The sequence below is a fragment of the Mytilus trossulus genome, chromosome 1, assembly GCF_036588685.1.
Source record: "Mytilus trossulus isolate FHL-02 chromosome 1, PNRI_Mtr1.1.1.hap1, whole genome shotgun sequence".
NCBI classification, from domain to species: domain Eukaryota; kingdom Metazoa; phylum Mollusca; class Bivalvia; order Mytilida; family Mytilidae; genus Mytilus; species Mytilus trossulus.
Window position 1 is genome coordinate 94,529,606 of NC_086373.1, and position 22,372 is coordinate 94,551,977.

Genomic DNA, 22,372 nt, shown 5'->3' on the forward strand with positions numbered 1-22,372 from the left:
AAACAATAACTTATATTTGTTAGCCATAGGGCCATAATTATTATATTTTTAGTTTTACGAATTTTTTTGACAAAACCAATGAGTAGGAGGACGAAAAAAAAAAAAAAAAAAAAAATGCTGCTGCTGATTTTTTTTTTAATACCAACCGTCAATATCAAATTTTTTTTTTTTTTATTTCACCAGGAGATTTTCTACTAGTGTAACAACTATTTTTTTTTTCTTGACAAGGTTTGAATTGAAAATCAATGTGCAACAACTTACTAAATCACCAAGAGCATAAATTTTGATTCTTTCATGCAGTTATGATCTAAAATTTATTTTTTTTGCATGAAAAACACTGGGTCGGAGGAGAAAAAAATTAGGGTAGGAGGGTTCGTAAAACTAAAAATAAAAAAACTACGGCCTAGTCCGAAACACATTGGGTCTCTCTCATATATTCATATAATATGGTTTATTTTGAAAACTATTTATGTTTGCGTTTTAAAAGATCAGAAAAAAATCAAAATAATAACTTTCTGTTTCGAAGAATAATTCAATTCATTTGAGGTACATACACAGTATATGGATTTAGGTATTAATTTGGTATTTTAAAGTGTCCATATTTAAAAAAAAGTTGTCAAATCAAATTGAGTTTTAGGTTTAAACTTCTTGGACTTACATTCAGAAACCTGATTATAGACATCGTCTGTGCTTTTAATTCGCTGGTTGTCGTTTCTTGCTGTGTTACATATTTGTTTTTCGTCCTTTTTTGATACACACTTAGGCCGTTAGTTTTTTCGTTTGAATGCTTTTACATTTGTCATTTCGAGGTCTTTTATAGCTGGCTATGCGGAAGGTCATTCCTCGTTGTTCAAGGTCGTACAGTGTCCTGTAGCTGTTGATTTCTGTGTCATTTGATCTCTTGTGAAGAGATGTCTCATTGGAAATCATATATCTTCTTTTTTTTTTTATATCACAGATGACTGCTGTTATGATCAATCGTGTAAACCACAACCCTGTCCTCTTATTCTAATTGAAGTATATCAACGAATTGCAACTGTTTCCGAAATATTACTTGTAATGACCAACATGAACTGTGTTTAGTACCTCAGAAATAGATAACATTAACGTTATTTGGCAAAACTTTTAAGAATTTTTGATCCTCAATGCTCGTCAACTTCGTATTTTATTTGGCTTATTAACATTTTTGATTCGAGCGTCACTGATGAGTCTTTTGTAGGCGAAACGCGCGTCTGGCGTAAACATAACATTTCAATCCTGGGGCCCATTTATCGAAGCTCTCTTAGGATTAGGACGTGTCCTAAGACCAACTTAGGACACATCTTAGTCCTAAATGGGTTTATCAAACATGTCGTAACTTAGGAAAATCCTAGAAATTGTCCTAACTTTAGGATACCAATTTAGGTGTCTTAAGATGGTCTTAGGATGGTCTTAACTTTACGATACATTCGAATTTGGTCTTTTGTTCATTTTCACGCGTATTATTTTTAAAGCAGTAGTAAAAATATTTGAAATTCTCCGTAATGATATGAATAATGCACGAGATTTGCATTTGAACTGTTAAAGAATGAAAAGGTGGCACTTCGAACTCAACTCGCCCAAAAACATGTTATGATTTTTACGTATTATATATCTTGTTTTTTTAGAATAAAGATATATATATGTTTACAGGTAGTTTGTTATTTTTTTAATTTTTGTGTCATGTTTTGTTTCATACAGTTTAAATGTACAATTAGTTTACAAAAAATATGTATTACCTTTAATTTAAAACTACATATTAGTTATTAGATTCTAATTAACCATATTTGAAATAAAATTATTGATAAAATACATGTATGATATCATAATATTTATTTTCATATTCGGTTTGTATTTTCTTTTCCGCCAATACTTAAGACATCAGTTAGGACGTCCTAGCTAAGATATTCCTAAGATAGCTTCGATGTGCATGCTGAGACGTGTCGTAAGTCGGTCCTAACTTTATCCTAACTTCTGTCCTAAGAAATTCTTAGGACCGATCTTAGGACAGTTTCGATAAACAGGCCCCTGGTACCTATGATGAGTCTAAAGAGAGTTTAGAACTGGTCCCAACTGTACAACCATGAAGGAACATTACCTTGAATAAATAAAGTTTTTATTTCATAAAATTAACAGTAATACAATTATCGGTAATAAAAAAAAACATAATTATTCCAACAATAAAACAATAATTAATCTATATTACAACAATCATGATTTTATACAAATTTTGTAATAAATGAGTTAAGAAAATAGTAATTTTTAACTTTCAATATGTTCTATCATACAAATGTATTTAACAGTAATGAAAATGTGAAAGTATCCTTTATTTAACGTTGAGAATTTAGCTGATGGAGCATATGTGTTGCATGCAGAAACAGGGTATGTATTACTTATAATGAAATACCGGGTTGAACTTTTATTTTATTTTTAATTCACAAAATTATTAAAGCATTCGACTAATAAAATTATCCGTATAAAGCATGATAAAAATTAAGCAACTAAATAACAACATATAGTATTTGAACACCGTATACATTGTCGGAAAACATTTTACATTTGGTAAGTATATTAGAAAATAAATATGATATGTATTTTATTAAGAATAAAAAAAACAAAAATACAGAACTTGCATCAAAGCAGACGTGTGAATAAGTAGCAGCATACTTGTGTTGTATTCAAAGCCATCAAATATGACATGATTTTTTTAAAACATGGGAAATATAATTAGTCTTCACAATGCAATTTAAGTCTTCTTACAACATTTATTTACAATTTTTAACAACCCGTATATCTTAGTATTCATTATAGTTTTGCATTCACAACAAATACAGTCAAACATATATTGTATAGATGTCAAGATGAAACAAAAAATATGCAAATTCAATAAAAATCCATTCATCCCAAAAAAGCTAAACAGATGGTTGACACATTTTAATATCGAGTGCAAAAGATGTTTTATATTTAAATTGAAGGTTTTTAGGGACAATGAAAATGATGGCCAATATGTCTTACTCTTTTCCAGTTCTAATGCAAATATTCATTCTGTTATCCCCTAAATTTCAATCCAATTCTCCAAATATGTCATGCAATTCATTATATATCATAATGTGTCATGCACCCTAAAATACAATGTTGTATTTATGTATTTTGTATGTTGGTAATCGCCGAAATATTTTGACATTTTTTTATAAAGATTCAAGGCTATTTACGAATTAATTATAAAACAGAAAGGAATTAGATCATGGGAGGCGCTCTTTGTTAAAGACACCAATCAGCCTCTTTTTTTTCATTTTGCTTTGTAATTTTCTATATTCAAATTAAGAGAAAATACAACTAGATGAATAAGTGCTTTTATGAATCTACATAGGTATGCTAGGTATATTTGGTATGTGTGTCATTTGTGAATATTGAGAAATAGAAATATGAATAATAACACTGTAAAATGTTTGACAGATTTTTCAAGATTTTAAACTAGTATATTATGTGAAATGTAAAATTTTATAAGATATTCTTCCTCTTCTGATGTTTTCAATAGATTTGAAGCAAAAAGGAAATTGGAATCTGTTTTGCATTTTGTGCATTTGATCCATTGCTTATTTGAATTGAAAACTTATAAAATATTTGTTATTGAGATAGACAGCATTATGTTCTGTTGTATACTTAGATTAGTATACCGGTATAAATCAGTGACTTGCTGAATATGAGGGGCTTCTTCAATCTGTCAAAGGTTCGTATTTCAAGTTGTTTTTATTTGCCAGTTTTCAACTTTATTTATATTCCTTAAATCATATATCTGAAATTAATAACAGGTTAACAATGTTTTCATTGCGATGTTTCACTTTTTTCCTCGTTAACATGTCGTAAAGCCATAGCAATATTTTCATTTTGTATTTCAGTTGTCTCACTTACTTCATAGGCTCTGCTTCTCAATTTTCGACGTGCCATGACAACAGCAATTCCAACTAAAGCTCCAAGGAATACCGCAGCTACACAACCAATAGCAATATAAAAAGCACTGGTTCCTAGGAATGTGTCATAGAAATCATTTCCTATAGCCTCTTCAGGTGTGTCCCGATTAAATATCCCGACTATTATTGAAGGATGAAGATGGTGTGCTGAAGTTGATATTATGTCCACTCTTTCTGTTGCATACGTATATGGCGTTGATGAGATTCTGGATGGAAACGCTTTAAGGTCTGTTGTTGCAGACAAAACGAGCGATGTGTCATAGAATGAAAATGATGTTGATAATACGGTAGGACTTGTAGTGATTAGGCAATTTTCGTCTAATTTTAGATTTTTCAACAACATGCCCTGTAATTTGGAAGGCGCCTCGCATCTTCCAATTAAATTAAGTCTCGGCATGCTGTCTCTTATCAACATTAGAGGACAGTCACAATGAACAGGGTTGTCACCTAAGGATACAAATTCAAGAAAACGGATTGTTTCGAAGAAGTCATGTGGCAATGAATGTATTTTGTTTCCAGATATATCCAGTCTTCTGAGAGATCTGGCATTTCTAAATAAACGTGCTGGAAGATGTTTAATTTTATTTCTTGCAATATTAAGATCCAATAAACTTGTTTGGTCAAATAAGGTATCGCCTGAAAGATACACCAGTTCATTATCGTTTAGAAATAAGTCTGTTAGCATGAACTGATCTCTGAAAGCATTTTCATCAATAACATTTAATTTATTGTGTCCCATGTCTACTTTTTCCAAAGACTTTACCCCTTCAAATGTTAGGCTTGAAATATTCTGAATTTGATTATGACTCACGTTAAATGCTACAATAGTATTCTGAGATGATTGGAATAAGTGGTCTGGTAGGTTTGTAATATTGTTATATGATAAATCTAAAACCGTTAGCGATGAAAGTGGCATTAAAGTATCGTTGTTGACTTCTACCAGTTTTGTCCGACTCATGTTTAAAAAACGTAAATTTTTAAAGCCAGTAAACCAATCAGCCGATACACGATATAAGGTACTTCCAGAGAGATCTAGTGTGTCGACTTGGGATTCAGACTTCGGCAAGATGAGATCCTCAATGTTATTCAAAGCCAAATGTTTCAAGCTCTGTTGTTTATCAAACAGATTTCTAGGTAGTGATTTAACGCCATCTATTATAACAGTTACTAAATTGACAGGCATTTTTCTATCGTCATTCACGCCCGAATGAAATAAATTGCTCGGTAATGTTTGCATCTTTTCAGTTTGTATTTTGACAGATTTCAATATAGTAAGCCCGTTAAACGTATTCTCGTGAAGACTTTCTACGTTTGGTACATTCAGGTAAATATCGACGAGCGTATCAACTCCAAAATTAAGTAGTTTCTCAGGAATACGTTTAGCTGTTTTAAAATTGGTGTGAAGAGTTTTTAGTTTGAGATGACTAAATATGTTTTCACTGACTTCTTGGCTACCAAATACTATAGACATATCATTTAATCCTTCCAAATTCTCAAACGAATTCTCGTCAAATGTCTTTGCATGTATCCCTATCAATTTGTGTAACTGTTTCAAATGTCCAAAAGAAGTGGTGTCGACCTTTTCCAGTATATTTCCATCAAGGTTGAGTACATTGAGCTGTGAGGCTGTTGACAAGGATTGAGCTGGAAGGTATGTTATGTTGTTATAAGAAAGGTTTAGATCCGTAAGATAATCTGTGAAAAGTTTTAAACGTGTCAAGTCTTTACTATGAAGGTCATTGTAAGATAAATCAATAACATGTACCTCACTTGGAATGGTTCCTGGGATTGAAGTTAGATCACGATCAGAACAATCAGCTGTGCATAAAAACCTTCTATGGAACTGGAACACATTGCACTCGCAAGGTTCACAAACTTCACATGAATATACAGTATTCAAGTACAATGCAAATAGAAATAACAACCTGGACATTCTGACTGTATCCTGAAATAGAACGAAAAATAATTAATCAAGTGCATGTTTTCAATTTCATAAGCGTTCAGTGCATTGCGTACGAAGACAACTGCATGGACTGTTCAATTGTATTGTGCGTTTCCTAAAAAGTGTATTGACTTTTGTAGTGATGATAAACACGTAATACGTACGGCATGATCAACCAAACCACAACATTTACTGTCATATGGGGGTTTTGTCCTATACGCGACCAACTTGGTCTTACTTTTCTCGAAAACAGTATAAATTAACAGTTGCGCCATGCGCGCATGATACGCCCGTCCTGTTTTCAAAAGAATAAAGTTTAAAAACTTCTCAATGTCATATAAAAATTTATGAAAAACTACAGGGGTTATTTTAATAGGTGTAAATAAGTCATCAAAGTTTAAAAGAAGACTACCCAATGCACTTTAAAGATATTTTTTCGAAAACAAGACCTCAACTCAAAAAAGTCTTGAGCTCGACGTTTCAGCATTTATGATGATATTTTGACAAAACATTTTTTTTAATATTCTTACATAAATCACATTTCATGTTTAGCGATATTTATAGATTATCGTTGATCATCTCATCGAGGTTGATTTTCTCGCACGAGTCGGGATCGCGAAAGCGAGAAAGACAATCGAGTTGAAATGACCAAATTGAATGATAATCTCAGTGTTTATAGATATAGGAAGATGTGGTGTGAGTGCCAATGAGACAACAACAATTTATAAAAGTAAACCATTATAGGTCAATATCGCTGTTATACTTATGACGACGACGTTAGTAACGCCACGTGCCTGCTTATTTTCAAGCTCTAATTTCCATCTCAACAGAAGCGAGTAGCATGATATCAAAAAGATCACAAAAAAAGATCAAAGGAAAAATGCACGAAATAGCGATAATTTTTCATCATAGTCGTCAAATACAGAAGCAGATATGACCCAACTTGTAAATACTAATTAAAATGAGATAAAAAACGTCAAAATTTCCATGGTCTATTTTGCTTTTATGATACATGTCCATGTGGTTTTTATTATGCCCCACCTACGATAGTAGAGGGCATAATGTTGTCTGGTCTGTGCGTGCGTCCGTCACGGTTCGTTCCCGCTTCAGGTTAAAGTTTTTGGTCAAGTTAGTTTTGATGGAGTAGAACTTAGTACACATGTTTTCTATGATATGATCTTTCTAATTTTAATACCAAATTAGAGTTTTTATCCCGATTTCACGGTCCACTGAACATAAAAATGATAGTTCGAGACACATTCTTGTTCCTATACGTTAAAGCTTATAATAATTCCGACATCCAGTGTTTTACATCTAGCCCGAAATGAACTGAAAAAAAAAAAAGATAAAAGACTAACAAAGGCCTTAGGCTAAAAAATACATCTAAAAAATTCCCTTCAAAAACAATGTAAACACTAGATATGGTATTATTGTCAATAATGCGACTAAAGAATTACGCCATCTTTTTACTTGTGATTTCATGATACATAGAACAACTGTCTACAACTACAGTTGACAATGACGCCGACAGGCGAAAGGTTAGGAGTCGTCTTAAAAATAGTAAAGGTCGTATATGAATATCAATTGTTGTATACTGGCTTGAAATGTATGACTGTTATACTTACCACAACAATATTTTTCTTGTTTTTGTTGTAAAGAAATGGTGCAATTTAATTTCACTTTTTTATTCTTTTCTTTTTTGAGTAAGCGGAAGAAAACTTCTTTGATAAAATTGAGAGGAAAAACTGTTTTTAGTCGAAACGTTTAAGCACGACTTTTGACAAGGACGAGACCTGTCGGTTTCCCAAACTATCAATACCACATCAACTCTCCCAGAATATGTCACAAACGAAATTTAAACATGTTTATTTTTATTCAAGAAAGGAAACATAGAGTGATAGACTGAACAGTTCGATTCTTTTACTTTTTAACACCTCAGCTGTTTTATAACTCTAAAAATTTTGACACCCTCTGTGATTTGGTAGCGTTCTTCACTCGAGTAAATTAGTATTCGCTACTTGTCTGCCAATCATGCGTCAGCTAGGAGTCTAACACCACTAAAATCTGATCGGGTCGGAGAATAATGTATCCGGGTAGGGTGAGATGTCTTATTGTGGAATGTTACCGTGTGCACTGCATAAGCATGTAAAAGTTCCGTCTCAGAGTTTAAGTCCAGTAGTAATTAGAGGTTATAGTCATATTACATAAACATATTTATCGTCCTGAATATGCATTTGATGTGCCGTTGGACATTAAATATCCATCCATTATCATTACCTTATATATTTATCATAAGAAGAGGAAGCTTTCTATAAACCTTTGGAAGATATACATTTTATTGATTTTTCCTAAAGTTTTATTTAGATATGATCGATGCCATAGTCTGACGGTTGTATATACATGTGGCATCCAAGATTCAAAGGTACATGTATTGTCAACTTGGTTGATAAATCGCCATTTTAAAACCAAATTTGTCTAAAAGAAAGTCTAGTAACCAGATTGCATCTTTTAACCAATCCAATGCATTGTCATTGAGATATATTTATTTAAAAATAAATCTAAAGCAAAATACAAATGCAAAGCTTTTTAAAAAGTGTTATTTCAGAATTTAATCATCGATGCGAAGAAAACCATAAATTTGATATCCTATCATATTTTTATTTCACGATAACTTGACTAAAATGACAAATTAATTACACTTTAATACGTTTATGAATAAAAAGAGATGTGAGTTTCAACTGAGACAGCAAACCAACAACAAAATAACATTTTACTTATAGAAATCAACATAATGTCTTAAACAAAACGCCTGACACTTATGTAGATAAAATAAAGGGTCCTTTACAGCTTGCTGTTGGTGTGAGCCAAGGCTCCGTGTTGAAGGCAGTACTTTGACATTTAATGGCTTACTTTTGATTCGGCATTTATACCACATGTTCTTATATCTGTTAGCTCTAAATTGCAAGAGTATATAAAAAGAAAGGAAGATTATTAAAGTGAACATTAATTTTTAATCACCCACCTTATCAAACATCCAATTTGGGGAAGTGACAATCACTTGCAAGGTTCGTTAATATAGGCAGTTAGTTATATCTATGCGAGTTTAACTTTTTTTTTGGTAATTTCAACTCTCTGGTTTCCATTTATGGACATGTAAAGGGCACTTACAATAAAACCAGAACATGAAAAGCAACATCATTTGAATACGGTACAACATGATGACAGATATCATATATGATAAATATGTCTTGTTTCGTTTCAATAAATATATTGAAAAAATCTTATAGGTCAGCAGTTGGTATTTTTGAATTTCCGATCCTTCCATTACGAAAAGATATTTATAATATTTATCTGCGAACATACAACTTACAAAGATACTAATTTCCTTCCTGATGATGCTTCTAATCTACAACGCCAGTACCCATTTGTCTTTTGTTCAGGTCAAAATATTCACATTTGTCATTTCCCTGTGTCAGCAACATGGAAGGCATTTTTTTTTACAATACTCGGAAGACAACAATATATCTATGGGAAAAATAATTGACCAATAGTTCGTTTTGTAGTAAGGGAACATAGTCCTAGGGATCAGGGACCCTTAAACATTGCGATGCCACTTATCGCACTGAACGCAGTCACCAGTATGTAAAATATAGGTGTAGGAAAAGCTGCATTTTGAAAATAAAAAAAAAGAGGAAAGCGGGATTTTTAAAAGGAGCATCCCTTTGTCTTCCCCCTTGCAAAAAGTTATTGCAAATAACGTGGAAATAACGGATATATTATTTTGCAGTTATGTCCTGCACTCTCTAGCTTTCTCTAATATATAATGACGTTCAGTTTATTGCCTCAATATTGTATGTCATAACCATTTTATGTATTAATATGTGCAAATAAATATTGTCTATTGTCTAATTGCTAGATATCAGTTTATCAGGTGAATTACGAGAAACACCCTAAACCCACACGCACAGTCAACTGGCATGGGTCAGTTACAAGTGATCACGTCAAGTTTCTCAGAAAGAAAAAAAAAGAACGGGGAACTGCACTGCAATCTGCAGACAAAAAGAAACCTTTAAGTAAAACAGAGTTACGGAGACGAGTATCGTTCATACCATAATGCATTGATAAAAGTAATAGAGATTGGCAAGAGTAAGTAAAGGGAAGAATACAATCAACATATCAGCGATATCTCACAGTAAACTATTGAAACACTAACACAGGGACTGCAAGAGCCAAGACCTATATTCAGACATGGACTCTGGTCTCTTTCACTACATCGACGCAATTTTAATGTCTTTGTAATTCCATTTTAAACTTGGAAATAACACTGTTTACTATGTGTTGCTTTAACTTACCAAATTAAAGCACTAACTGCACTGGAATACACAAAATGGGAAAAAAATCGTCTGCAATGAAACACCGGAAGTGTTTAAAATTATGTAATTTTGAAATGTCAGCGGGAATGTGTTTCCGATCCACATCATCTCGGAACCGGGATTCGGAAAATCCTTATCATGTTAGAGAGTCTGAATGGGAAGGGGGGGAGGTCTGTTATTCTGTAAACATTTAATTTTCACCCCTTTTTTCTCTAATCTTCAAAAATAAGTGACTCATAAGTCTATTCTTTAAAAGTGAATTTTTCCGCATTATTCTATAATTTTTTCCCCAGTTTTCTTTAATCTTTAAAAAAAAAAGTAAAACACATTCTTTTAAATGAATGAGAACGGTGATTTTGAAAAAAACAGCAAGGCATTCATTTGATTCTCAACAATGACGTGTTGATGTGTATTGTTCTGCATGATCAAAGTGCTAGTAATTCCTTGAAGTAACAAGTCCAAGTTCTCATCGGTTCTTTCCAGTGATTTTGACTACATATAAGAAGATGTGGTGTAATTGCCAATGAGACAACTCTTCAAAGAGACCAAATGACACAGAAATTAACAACTATAGGTCACTGTACGGCATTCAACAATCAGCAAAAGCCAACCACATAGTCAGCTATAAACAGTGGCGGATTTAGGTTTTTTGAAAGAGGGGCCATAGTTTGTAAAGATCACCGAGCGGAGCGAGGCAAAAACAAATTTTGGTCCTTTTTAAGGACTAAAATCATAAAATATGTGAAATATGCACTTTTTAAACGGTTCCTGGCGTGGGTCATGCATATTTTGTAGTTGCTGGTAAGGTGTAAGGGTTGGACATTTTATATGCTGTATCTCCCTATTAATTTCTATCATTAAATGATAATTTGGATCCAAGAGCTATGTACTGATACATTTAATGTGTGATTTGTCAGTAAAACATAGGAATGGAAAATTCTGGCACGTTTGTTGTAAGTTAAGTTAGAATAACCTCACAGAGTTCTTGTTGTTAACAAGATATACGCTGCAGTTAAGTTAGAATAACCTCACAGAGTTCTTGTTGTTAACAAGATATACGCTGGGCTATTCGATTTAATTTGAAATACGACCGACACGAGTTTAAAAAGACAAACAAGCAATTTTTATCCAAATGTTTGGTTGATATGTTTCACCCAACAACATTAAAGGGTTCCAAATCAATCAAAGGCTAAGAATGAGTCTGAAATGACAACAAATTTATCAATGTCGGCCGACAAATGAAGACATAAAGGCCACACCCAGCAGGCAGGTTGCAGTCTGGTCTTGAAAAAAGGATTCCATATATATATTAGTTCGGCCAAACAGACATTCCATTCAGACATGAAAACACCTGCCACAAAAAATATGCCCGCTTTTATTCATCATGTTCATTTAATGCTAAATAATTCTGTTGGGAATTTTCGTCTCTAATAGCAAAAAAGTGGACAAGATTTTTGTTTTGCGTCTAGAATTTTTGTTTAAGGCTAAAATCAGAGTTATTTTTTTTTCTCTCTCAAATATCTAAGACTGTCTCTTCAAATCAAATGGTTCGTAATAACGACTTTAAATCTATATAGTCTTTAAAGCTTATACTAACTGGGGATCATTATTCAGCTTTATTATTTTAAAATAGGCTGGGGCTTTTTGGGTTAAACAAGTTTCCGTAGTTAGATACTATTGCTGTGATGGTTTTTTTTTCATGAGAGTGTAATAGTTTATAGAGCATTACTTCCTGTTTGATGGAATAGTGAAATAGAAGTCAATATGTTCTTGCTAAATTCTGTGTCGCTTTGAAAGTGTCATGATTGTCATCATCATCCTACGCAATGTGCTATTGTAATTTGAATTTCAAAATGACTGAGAGACGTTTTATTCGACGCATTGTAGGTCAACTCCACCATATCGAATCACATGACTTTGATAATCAGTAAATTCCAGCGAAAGATATCTTTATCGTCACCATGTTCACGAAGTCTAGCCTGAATAATCATTTTAAAAAAAATCCGAGTACGCCTCTACGCCCCCTCTGGATCCGCCACTGAATTAAAAGTCCGAGTAGAAGTATCGGAAACCAGTTCACATTGACTGAATCCTATAGTCTGTTATCACCAAAGCAAAAAAGGTTTACCAATATATAAAAACGAAGATGTGGTATGATTGCCAATGAGACAACTATCCACAAAAGACCCAAATGACACAAACATTAACAATTATAGGTCACCGTACGGTCCTCAACAATGAGCAAAGCCCATACCGCATACAGTCAGCTATAAAAGGCCCCGATAAGACAATGTAAAACAATTCAAGCGAGAAAACTAACGGCCTTATTTATGTAAAAAAATTAACGAAAAACAAATATGTAACACATAAACAAACGAAAACCACTGAATTACAGGCTCCAGACTTGGGACAGGCACATACATAAATAATGTGGCGGGGTTAAACATGTTAGCGGGTTCCCAACCCTCCCCCTAACCTGGGACAGTGGTATAACAGTACAACATAAGAACGAGCTATAAAAATCAGTCGAAAAAGGCTTAACTCATCAGATAGACAAAAATAAAAGTGGACGTGGCCGGGTACTTATAAGTATGTTTTCACTTTTATCATATTTTTACATTGATAATTTTGATAATTTTCTTTAAATTTAAGAAGGGAAAATTCTGTCAACAGTTAATTTTTAGCGTTTTCTTTTATTAATCATTCAATATTCATTATATTTTTAGACCACGCATTTCTCTAATCTTTATTTTTTTTACCATTATTCTCTTACCTTCATGTTTTAAGGGCATTATTCTCTAATCGTTTAACCCCATCCAAACCCTCATGTTACGGTTACGCTCTGAACAGTATTTATAAAATACATGTTCTTGCATTACGGTGTCCTAATGAAAATAAAATAAAACTTAAGCGTCATTTGAGCTGCATTTCTTTTGGAATTATAGTTTAAACTATCACCTCTTTGAACTGATCATGTTTGCTTAACAAAGTACTTATCTGTATATCATCAGAGAAGCCTTGATCAGTCTTGTATCAAGCAAGTAGTTTGCAACTCCACCCTGGTTGTTTTGTTGGAGTCCTAATTTATTTACTGAGATTAGTTCATTCATGTAAATCTGAAAAATGCATAAGCTGGTCAATTTTTTCACGCTATTTTTCCCTTGCTTGTGTTTGTTTTGTGTTCAATATTTCATTATTTTAATTTCACTTCTGTTTAATTTTGCTATTGAATTCTTTTGTAAGGGGACGAAGGGCACTTTATCAGGATGCATATATGTATGTTTGTAGTTTATTTTTTGTTGTTGTTATTTTTGTGTGTTTTTTTCGGTGCGTGTGACATATTTTGATTTTTTCTCAAGTTGTTTCTGCAACGATTTCGGACACAACTATACTATAAAGGTCTTTCGAAATGACACCAAAGAAGCCATATTCGTTTTTCTTGATTTACTCTTAATATTGCTAAAAAATATATTGAGAAAACACTTTTATACTGACGCTTGAATGATCGATGAACCTTACAATTTGTGTTTATTTTAAGATTATCTTAACAGTTTTTGTATCAAAATTTCTGACTGTCTTTCAAAAATAAACGCACAGTAAATAGTTATATAAATCAATGGTCGAATATTAAAACCACAGTGAATGACAGATTCCTGTAGTTTGCAACTTTGAAAAACGAGAATGTGCAATAAGAGTGAAATACACATGATAATGTTTGAATAAACCACTAAAATTGAAAAATGAAGACAACTAGTGACGCTTCCACGGGTCTGTCACTGATTTATCATGAATGAAACGAGAATCCAATTAGATTTTGAAACTATTCAATCCTTCTCTTTGATATCAAATGTTATGCAAACTAACACTGTATAAATTACGTGATTTCAGAATTTAGTATCAGGAACACTAAAACATAAACCTTGAGGTAAGTCAGGAATTTATAAATACGTAGAAAAGTGGTTAAGAGCATTATGAAAATCAATTATTTAAGTCTATTTACAGCTAGGGAACAATTCATCAGAAGCAATATGAAACTTATTGGAATTAGCTTACACGTAATGTTCGAGCTGCTGACCAAATATGAAGTCATTTAACACATATAAGTATACATAAAATCTAGTCTTTATACAGTTTTATAGAATTTAAATTATTCAAAAGAAGAAAAGAAAAACAAATTCAAGAGAACAAATTTTAGAAGCCATATTATTGCTATAATGATACGATCTCATTTACAGAGATATAAAGTTAAACTATCACATAATTGAACAGAATAAAAAATACAGCAAAAATTAATACCCGATAAATAAAACACAATAGTATGCATAACTTGATGTTTAAATGGAATTCATAAGAGTTAAAAAAAACAACATCCAATATTCCAATGTTATATTGTTGACTAATCTCAATTAGGGAGGCGGAAGGATATACGTTCCTCGTCTGCGTAAATCTTTACAAACGTTCCTACAACCAATAGCAGTTGTTATGATTATCACGGTGCCTAATATGCCAACACAAACATACAAGACAATAAAACCGGTGCTATGCCATATGGTACTCTGCTGCTCTGCTAACATGGACCGGTTAACATAAACAGATGTTGGCTCTATTTCAATGACATCATTATGTTCAATATTGTTACTTATTCCAGATAGACTGTCGTTTGAAGTTTTACTTGCTAAAACGTCCACCTTTTTGCTAGTAGTCGAAGTCATTGCTTGTGTCGGAATAATAGTTTGCTCAAAGTTGATTTGATGGACATATTTTGTATCATGTATGGATGAAAACAAACCCACAGACGAGGACTCTTCCTCAATAATATAACACGATTCATCTCGTTCTAGTTTTGACAATTGGTACTCATGATACTCCTTAGGTGTGTTGCAGACTCCTTGTATCTGTAAATAACGATATGTCATTCTAATCAACTTCACGCTACAATCACAGTGTAAGGGATTACTTTCCAAGTTTAGACTGGATAGTTGATATAAATTATCAAAAAGGGTAGATGCTATCCTTGAAATATTATTCTTCCCGAGTTCTATCACTTGAATGGACAAAATGTTTGAAAAGAGAGTATCTGGAAGTGTGGAAATCATATTCCCCCTGCATTTTAAGTCGGTCAACATATTTAGTTTTTCAAAAGCCTTCGCGTGAATTGACTGTATTTTGTTATGGCTAAGATCTAATACTCTAAGAGATTTTAGCATGTTGAAGTAAAATTGCTGAATTCTTGGTATTTGATTGTAACTTAAATCTAAAAAGTCTAATGTGTAGCGACAAGCTTCGAATATCTTCTCAGGCAGAGTAAGTATCTTGTTTCTGGACAAATCGAGATCAGATAGAGAGGATAGTCCAATGAATGATTCGCTTTCAAGTGATGACAACGACGAATTACTTAAATTAAGCTCTCTTAAATTTGTCAGTTTCATGAAGACATCTGGTGATACTCTAAATACATTGCTTCCAGACATGTCAAGATTGTCTAGCTGAACCGGTAAATCAAGTGGTGGAATATCTTCTATGTTTTGCAGGATAGCAAATTTCAAACTGAGTTGTCCTTTAAAGAGATCACGTGGGATAGACTTGACACCTATGATAGAAATTTTGTTAAGGTGCAAGGGCATGCTAGTAGCAGACGGTCTATAAAAAAGACTGTTTGAGAGCCATCGTATGTTGCCACCACGAATTATCAGTGTCTTCAGAACTGTAAGCCCGTCGAATATACCGTTTGGCAAAGATGATAATAAAGGTCCGTCAATAGTTAGTCTAGTCAGCGTGTTTGTTCCAAACTGAAATAACGAAACCGGGATTTCTTTTGCATATCGAAATGTCACATCGAGATGAAAGACTTGTAAATTTTTGAAAATATTTTCATCGATCATTTCCTGTTCAAATATAACCGAAAGATCTTCCAAACTTACTAATTTCCAGAAAGCTGAACGATGAAACATCTTGGCTGATATACCGCTAAGTTTTCGCAGATTTAAAGCAATGAATAAACGATCATCGATATAATCAAGCACATTCCCCGTCAAATCAAGTTCCTCTAGATGTCTAAGTGACGATAATATATCCGTGTTGATAATTGTAACATTATTACTTTCTAGGGACAAAGAAATCAGATCATCACCATACAATTCAAGATTTTGTAAACTTGAACTACCAAGCGAGTTAAATGATAAGTCTAGGCGATGAATGTTCCTTGGCAAGTTATCTGGTAAAGTTTTAATGTCTTTTCTAGTACAGTTGACCACATATTCCATTTCATAATTTCCTTGTTGCTTACTGCAGATACATATGCCACAAACACCATCTGTCCATTGTTGAGTTGCCGACGACAGTAGCGGTAAAAGTAAAAACACAACCAGTATCCTTACTGAAAGCATCATCATTTAACACATAATAATCTGTAAAGAACAAAGCATGTCCTTGCATCAGTTTAATACTAGATAGAGCTATCATCCGATAATAAAAAATAAGATTAAATCAAAACGCACATGTATATATAAAAAAGAAGATGTGGTATGATTGCCAATGAGACAACTGTCCACAAGATGTATGTATGCTACTTACCCATTTCATATTTTTTATTTTCTCTCTTTTGCACAAAAAAAAGACATAACAAGTGTCAAATCGAAATTTGTTGGATATTATTACATTTTAGTAAGATATCATTGAAAAGTGATGGTAGTTTTAAATGCGGGTGTTATTCTACACCTCTCTTGTAATTCCTGATAATGACCATTTTACTATAACTATACTTAAGGATTTGTGTATGATGAATATGAAACATTTAGTTTTCAGCTATGCGATCTTGTTTGTAGTTTTTTACATTTAAATGTATATATATTATAACAGCAGAAATCAGCTTGGATTCCAAAAATTGAAGTGTTTTGTTGTTTTTCTTTTTTGAATTGGAACATAATATTCCATCTATATATACATTCTTCAATTTTTTTAAAGGTAAAATTAAACTGAGTCGTTCTATATTATATCAGGTGCTATCTCTTATAGTAAATGAAATACCAAGCAATTTTTTTACAGTCTGATGATATCCTATTGGAATCATGTTTTTTGACCTAAAGATTGGACAAAATATAAATCGACTTACCGATATGGCTTATCTTGATCACTTGTGATGGAACTTGTAACAATCTCATCACCTGACAGTGAGTGACGTTACAAAGTCTATATTTGTATCTGCTGCTAAAGTTCACTTGTCAATGGTACATTGACATATTAGTATTTGGCAGCAGCAGATACCGATTCTAACCTTTGCTAAGTTTGTAATATACATATAAAGCCAATATGCTATACTAAATATTCTCGGTTGGTCGACTTTCATTATCAGAAGCAAGTGTTCATTTTTCTTTTAGACCCCACTTTTTTTAATATACTTTTTATAGGTTAATGCAGTGATGAAAAGTTTTCGCATATTTGCATTACGTATGTTGATATGGCAAGGCATTCCGAAATTCGACAGTTTTTAAACTTTATTTTAATAACATTTACTTTAAAAACAAAAAACAAACAAAAAAATAACTCGCATTTTAAGTGTGGTTCAAAATATCTCCAACGCTTTTTTATAATGCTTCTTGCTTTCTTATCTTTTTCTATTACCATCCCGATGAATATTTTCCAACAACCCCATGTGTATCAAGCTAATAGTGATATGAGTGCCAATGAGACAGCTCTCCATCTAAGTCACAATTTATAAAAGTAAACCATTACAGGTCAATGTACGGTCTTCAACACGGAGCCTAGGCTCACAACGAACAGCAAGCTATAAAGGGCCCAGGAAAAATTGGTGTAAACCAAACCAAAGGGAACAAACAACGGTCTAAGACTGAATATGAGATCTTGATAGAGCCTTTTATCTTAGAATCATATTCAATACAGTGTGGCTGTGGCCATTGCTTGACGTCTTAATTCATTCAATGACTGGGACAGATTATGTGAACGTTTGTCTGTAACGACACTGCTCACTACTTACTTATTATAGAATTTAAACTGTAGGGTCACCAAAGGTTCTTAACGCCTTAAGTAATGAAATAATCCGAAAAATTAATCAGGAATAACCTTTGTGTTTTGATTTATATTATTGATATAAACCATAACATCGTGTTATTCATGATTAATTTTTCGAATTACTTTATTTAGGTATTGAGAACCTTTGGTAACCCCACCGTTTAAGTATCTTTAACAAGTACATAGTGAGCAGTGGTCGTTACAGACAAACGCTCACATAATCTGTCTCAGTCAATGGGATAATTTAGGACGTCAATCAATGGCCACAGCCACACTGTTTTGCATATGATTTTATTCTCATGATAATGGAAAGAGTGGTGAATATAAACTCCGGACATGAAATCCAGACAAGTACTTGAAAAAAACTCATTATAAGGATTGATACATTGACGTTTTTTTGTTGCTGTTATATTACGCCACTTGCAGCACTTTAGTAATATAACAACCCCCCCCCCCCCCCCCATAAAAAAAAATTAAATCGGTTTCATCGTGACGGCCAGTTTTTATGGTGGAGCAAGCCGGAGTACACTAAGAGAACAACTGCTTATTGCTGTTCGTCGCTTTAAACTAGCTGTACGTGTATGCTCTCAGATCTGTACTTAGAGTATCTTTCTGTTTGTTGTGATGTATCAGTATCCGGACATATCAACTCTGTGTTTTTTTGTTAGATTGTTTCCTTTATTGTATTCATCTGATGAGTTAAGCCTTTTTCCACTAATTTTTATAGTTTATTCCCAGGTGAGGGGAGGATTTGAACAACCCTGATGAGTTAAGTTTTTTTTCAACTGGTTTGTACAGTTCGTTCCCAGGTTAGGCGAGGATTGGAATATAGCTGATATTTTAAACTCCGCCAAATTATGTATGTATGTGCCTGTCCCAAGTCAAAACCCTATAATTTAGTGGTTGTCGTTTGTTTGTGTGTTACAGATTTGTTTTTCGTTAATGTAATTTTTTGTACACAAATTATGTCGTTAGTTCTCTCGTTTGAATTGTTTTACATTTGTTATTGCGTGACCTTTAAGGCTGACTTTTCGGTATGGGCTTTACTCATTGACTTTTTTTTTGTCCTCATTGTTTAAGGCCGTACGGTGACCTGATTTTGCATATGATTTCTGTGTCATTTGGTCTGTTGTGAAGAGTTGTCTCGTTGAGAATCATATCATATCTTCTTCAACTATATCATCTTAAAACCACATTTAGGACTGCATGTAGCAAAAGCTCATTTAGTGGAACCCTATATTAGATGTTGGTCATGCTACAACTGTATGAAAAGTAGTATTTTATTACTCCAGATTTTCCTGCGTGTATTTACCAATAATCGTGCCTTTTGTATACCCGTAATTTGATCATTACCGAATATGATCGGAAAAAAAGTGAAGGTAGTAAAATACTGATTATGAGAAAGTTGCTGGTTTTTATGAATTTTAAGGTGATGAGACATATTTCTGATGGAAAGTGTAGTTTTTTTTCAATCCGTTGCTTCTTTGTTGAGTAGCCGAAAAGTCAAATATCGCTACAATGAACAATACATTTTCTCAAGTTGGAACACACCTGTTGCATTAGTGTAATTGATTAATTTATGTTATCTTTTACTATTATCATGAGTTTACGGTTTTATTTCTCAGAATTTCATGTTTTAATTTTTTGGGACATACACCAATATTAAGGTGTTTTTTTTCTATATTTATACATATATTTTCTTTTCAAACACTTGTGGTCTATAAAGATCATGCGAATATCGAACTACGTATGACATCTTAATTCTAACTATGTTGGATGTGTAATGGGTGATACTTAATCTGGGAGATGATTCATTTTATTAGTTATTATCGGCTTTGAACCAGCTTTCAGTAACTGCAAAGACTCTTATTTCGGTGCTTTGTGTTTTTCGTTATATATTGGTTGTTTTGTGTCTCGACTCTTTCGAAGCAATCTTTTGAGTAAAGAACATTGCAACTGATTTTTTACATTGTATCCTTATGTTGTGCTGTAACAACATTGTACACAAATCTATTTAATCCCGCTACATCCTGTATGTGACTGTCCCAAAGTCAAGGGTCCGTAGTTCAGTTGTTGTCGTTGGTTCAACGGTTAGAGATAATTGTCTTTTCGTTAATTGCTGCTTCTACATAAATTGTGTCGCAAGCTTTCTCAGTTGTATATTTCGTTTCGCATGTTTTATTTTGAGGTCTTTTATAGAAGACTATACAGTATGTGTTTTTCTCATTTTTGAAGGCCATACGATTACTTATACTCGAATTCAATGAACTTTAGTGGACAGTTGTCTCATAGGCATTCATACCACATCTCCTTATTAGTGGACAGTTGTCTCATAGGCATTCATACCACATCTTCCTATATCTAGTTATAGGCATTCATACCACATCTCCTTATTTTTGTCGAGCCTTCGACTTTAGTCGAAAAAGCGAGACTAAGCGATCCTACATTCCGTCGGCGTCGGCGTCGTCGGCGGCGTCAACAAATATTCACTCTGTGGTTAAAGTTTTTGAAATTTTAATAACTTTCTTAAACTATACTGGATTTCTACCAAACTTTGACAGAAGCTTGTTTATGATCATAAAATAGTATCCAGAAGTAAATTTTGTAAAAATAAAATTCCATTTTTTCCGTATTTTCCTATAAATGGACTTAGTTTTTTCTGCGGGGTAACAAAAACATTCACTCTGTGGTTAAAGTTTTTAGAATTTAAATAACTTTCTCTAACTATCCTGGGTTTGTACCAAACTTGGACAGAAGCTTGTTAATGACTATAAGATAGTATCCAGAAGTAAATTTTGTAAAAATAAAATTCCATTTTTTCCGTATTTTCTTATAAATGGACTTAGTTTTTTCTGCGGGGAAACAAAACATTCACTCTGTGGTTAAAGTTTTTAGAATTTTAATAACTTTCTTAAACTATCCTGGGTTTGTACCAAATATGGAAAGAAGCTTATTTATGATCATAAGATTGTATCCAGAAGTAAAGTTTGTAAAAAGATTACTCAGTTTTTTATTTAATTTACTTTTAAATGGACTTAGATTTTCTTACAATCATAAAATAGTAACAAGAGGAATATTTTTATTGATTTTTTTCCTCATTGTTGTTGAGCCTGCGATTTACAGCAAAAATAGGCGAAACACTGGGTTCCGCGGAACCCTTACAAATTTTATTATATTGGTTCATCCTTCGATACGATTATTAACTTGTCTACGTCAGAATTTGTCAAAATTTGAAAACAAAAAAACGAGTAATGCTTCATATAACTTAGATGTGCACGACATCTCATACTATTATAATAATTTAATAATTGGGGGAAAAAATCTGCATACGTCTTATCTTTATCGGGTTCACATAGAGATGTAGATTTCAATATATTGCAGTCTTCAATATGATAGGGTCTTCGTCTCGAAAATTTACAGGTAAGGAAAATTTCTTTTATGGTAATAAAGGAAATTCGGATAGATTGTTTACACAAGTCCTTTCCAAAGTAAAAAGATTTTTGTCGTTGACCTTGTTTGCTATTTTGGTTCATTATCTGACATACACGTACTAACATCGAATAGGAAATCCAAAATGATGTGGCAATACATGTTTTGCTCGGAGTTTCAGTATTATAGTTGATTAAGTATTTTGCTAATACTCATCGTTCCTGAGAATAATATTTAAATGAAAGACTTGTTGATGATAAAGTTTATAATTATAATTTGTTGTTCAATCAATGTACTTGGTGTTTCTTGTGATACATATTATGTCAGCTCATCAATTTATTGTTTCAAGCAATTCTATTTTGTTGTTGAAATTCTTTAAAAATTTATTCAGGGCAGTACACACAATCGTGTTTGTGTGAGGCATTCTCATGTTGTTTCTCTACTTCTTTTTTTTTTTTACAGAAAATACGCTTTATCCCTTTTTTGACGAATTCGTTTATCAAAATAACACGTTGGAGTACCTGTCCTTGGATATTATATGCAATTTGTTTTTCAAAGTGAATGACATTATGTCTACGTGTCTTCTGGTATTTCCATACTTGTATTTCATT

At 32.9% G+C, this 22,372-nt stretch overlaps 2 protein-coding genes across 2 annotated transcripts; both read right to left on the reverse strand.

Moving 5' to 3' along the window:
- Positions 1-2,236: 2,236 nt before the first annotated feature.
- LOC134691472 (platelet glycoprotein V-like) lies at positions 2,237-10,363 on the reverse strand. Its single transcript, XM_063552020.1, has 2 exons — positions 10,284-10,363; positions 2,237-5,934 (listed from the first exon to the last, which is right to left on the reverse strand). Exon 2 carries the CDS (start codon positions 5,920-5,922, stop codon positions 3,844-3,846), a length of 2,079 nt encoding a protein of 692 aa, XP_063408090.1. The 5' UTR covers positions 5,923-5,934; positions 10,284-10,363; the 3' UTR covers positions 2,237-3,843.
- A 3,605-nt stretch (positions 10,364-13,968) lies between these two features.
- On the reverse strand, positions 13,969-17,495 carry LOC134691484 (slit homolog 2 protein-like). The gene is made up of 2 exons (XM_063552031.1): positions 17,416-17,495; positions 13,969-16,711 (listed from the first exon to the last, which is right to left on the reverse strand). The coding sequence occupies exon 2, from the start codon at positions 16,694-16,696 to the stop codon at positions 14,711-14,713; it is 1,986 nt and encodes a 661-aa protein (XP_063408101.1). The 5' UTR covers positions 16,697-16,711; positions 17,416-17,495; the 3' UTR covers positions 13,969-14,710.
- Positions 17,496-22,372: the final 4,877 nt, after the last annotated feature.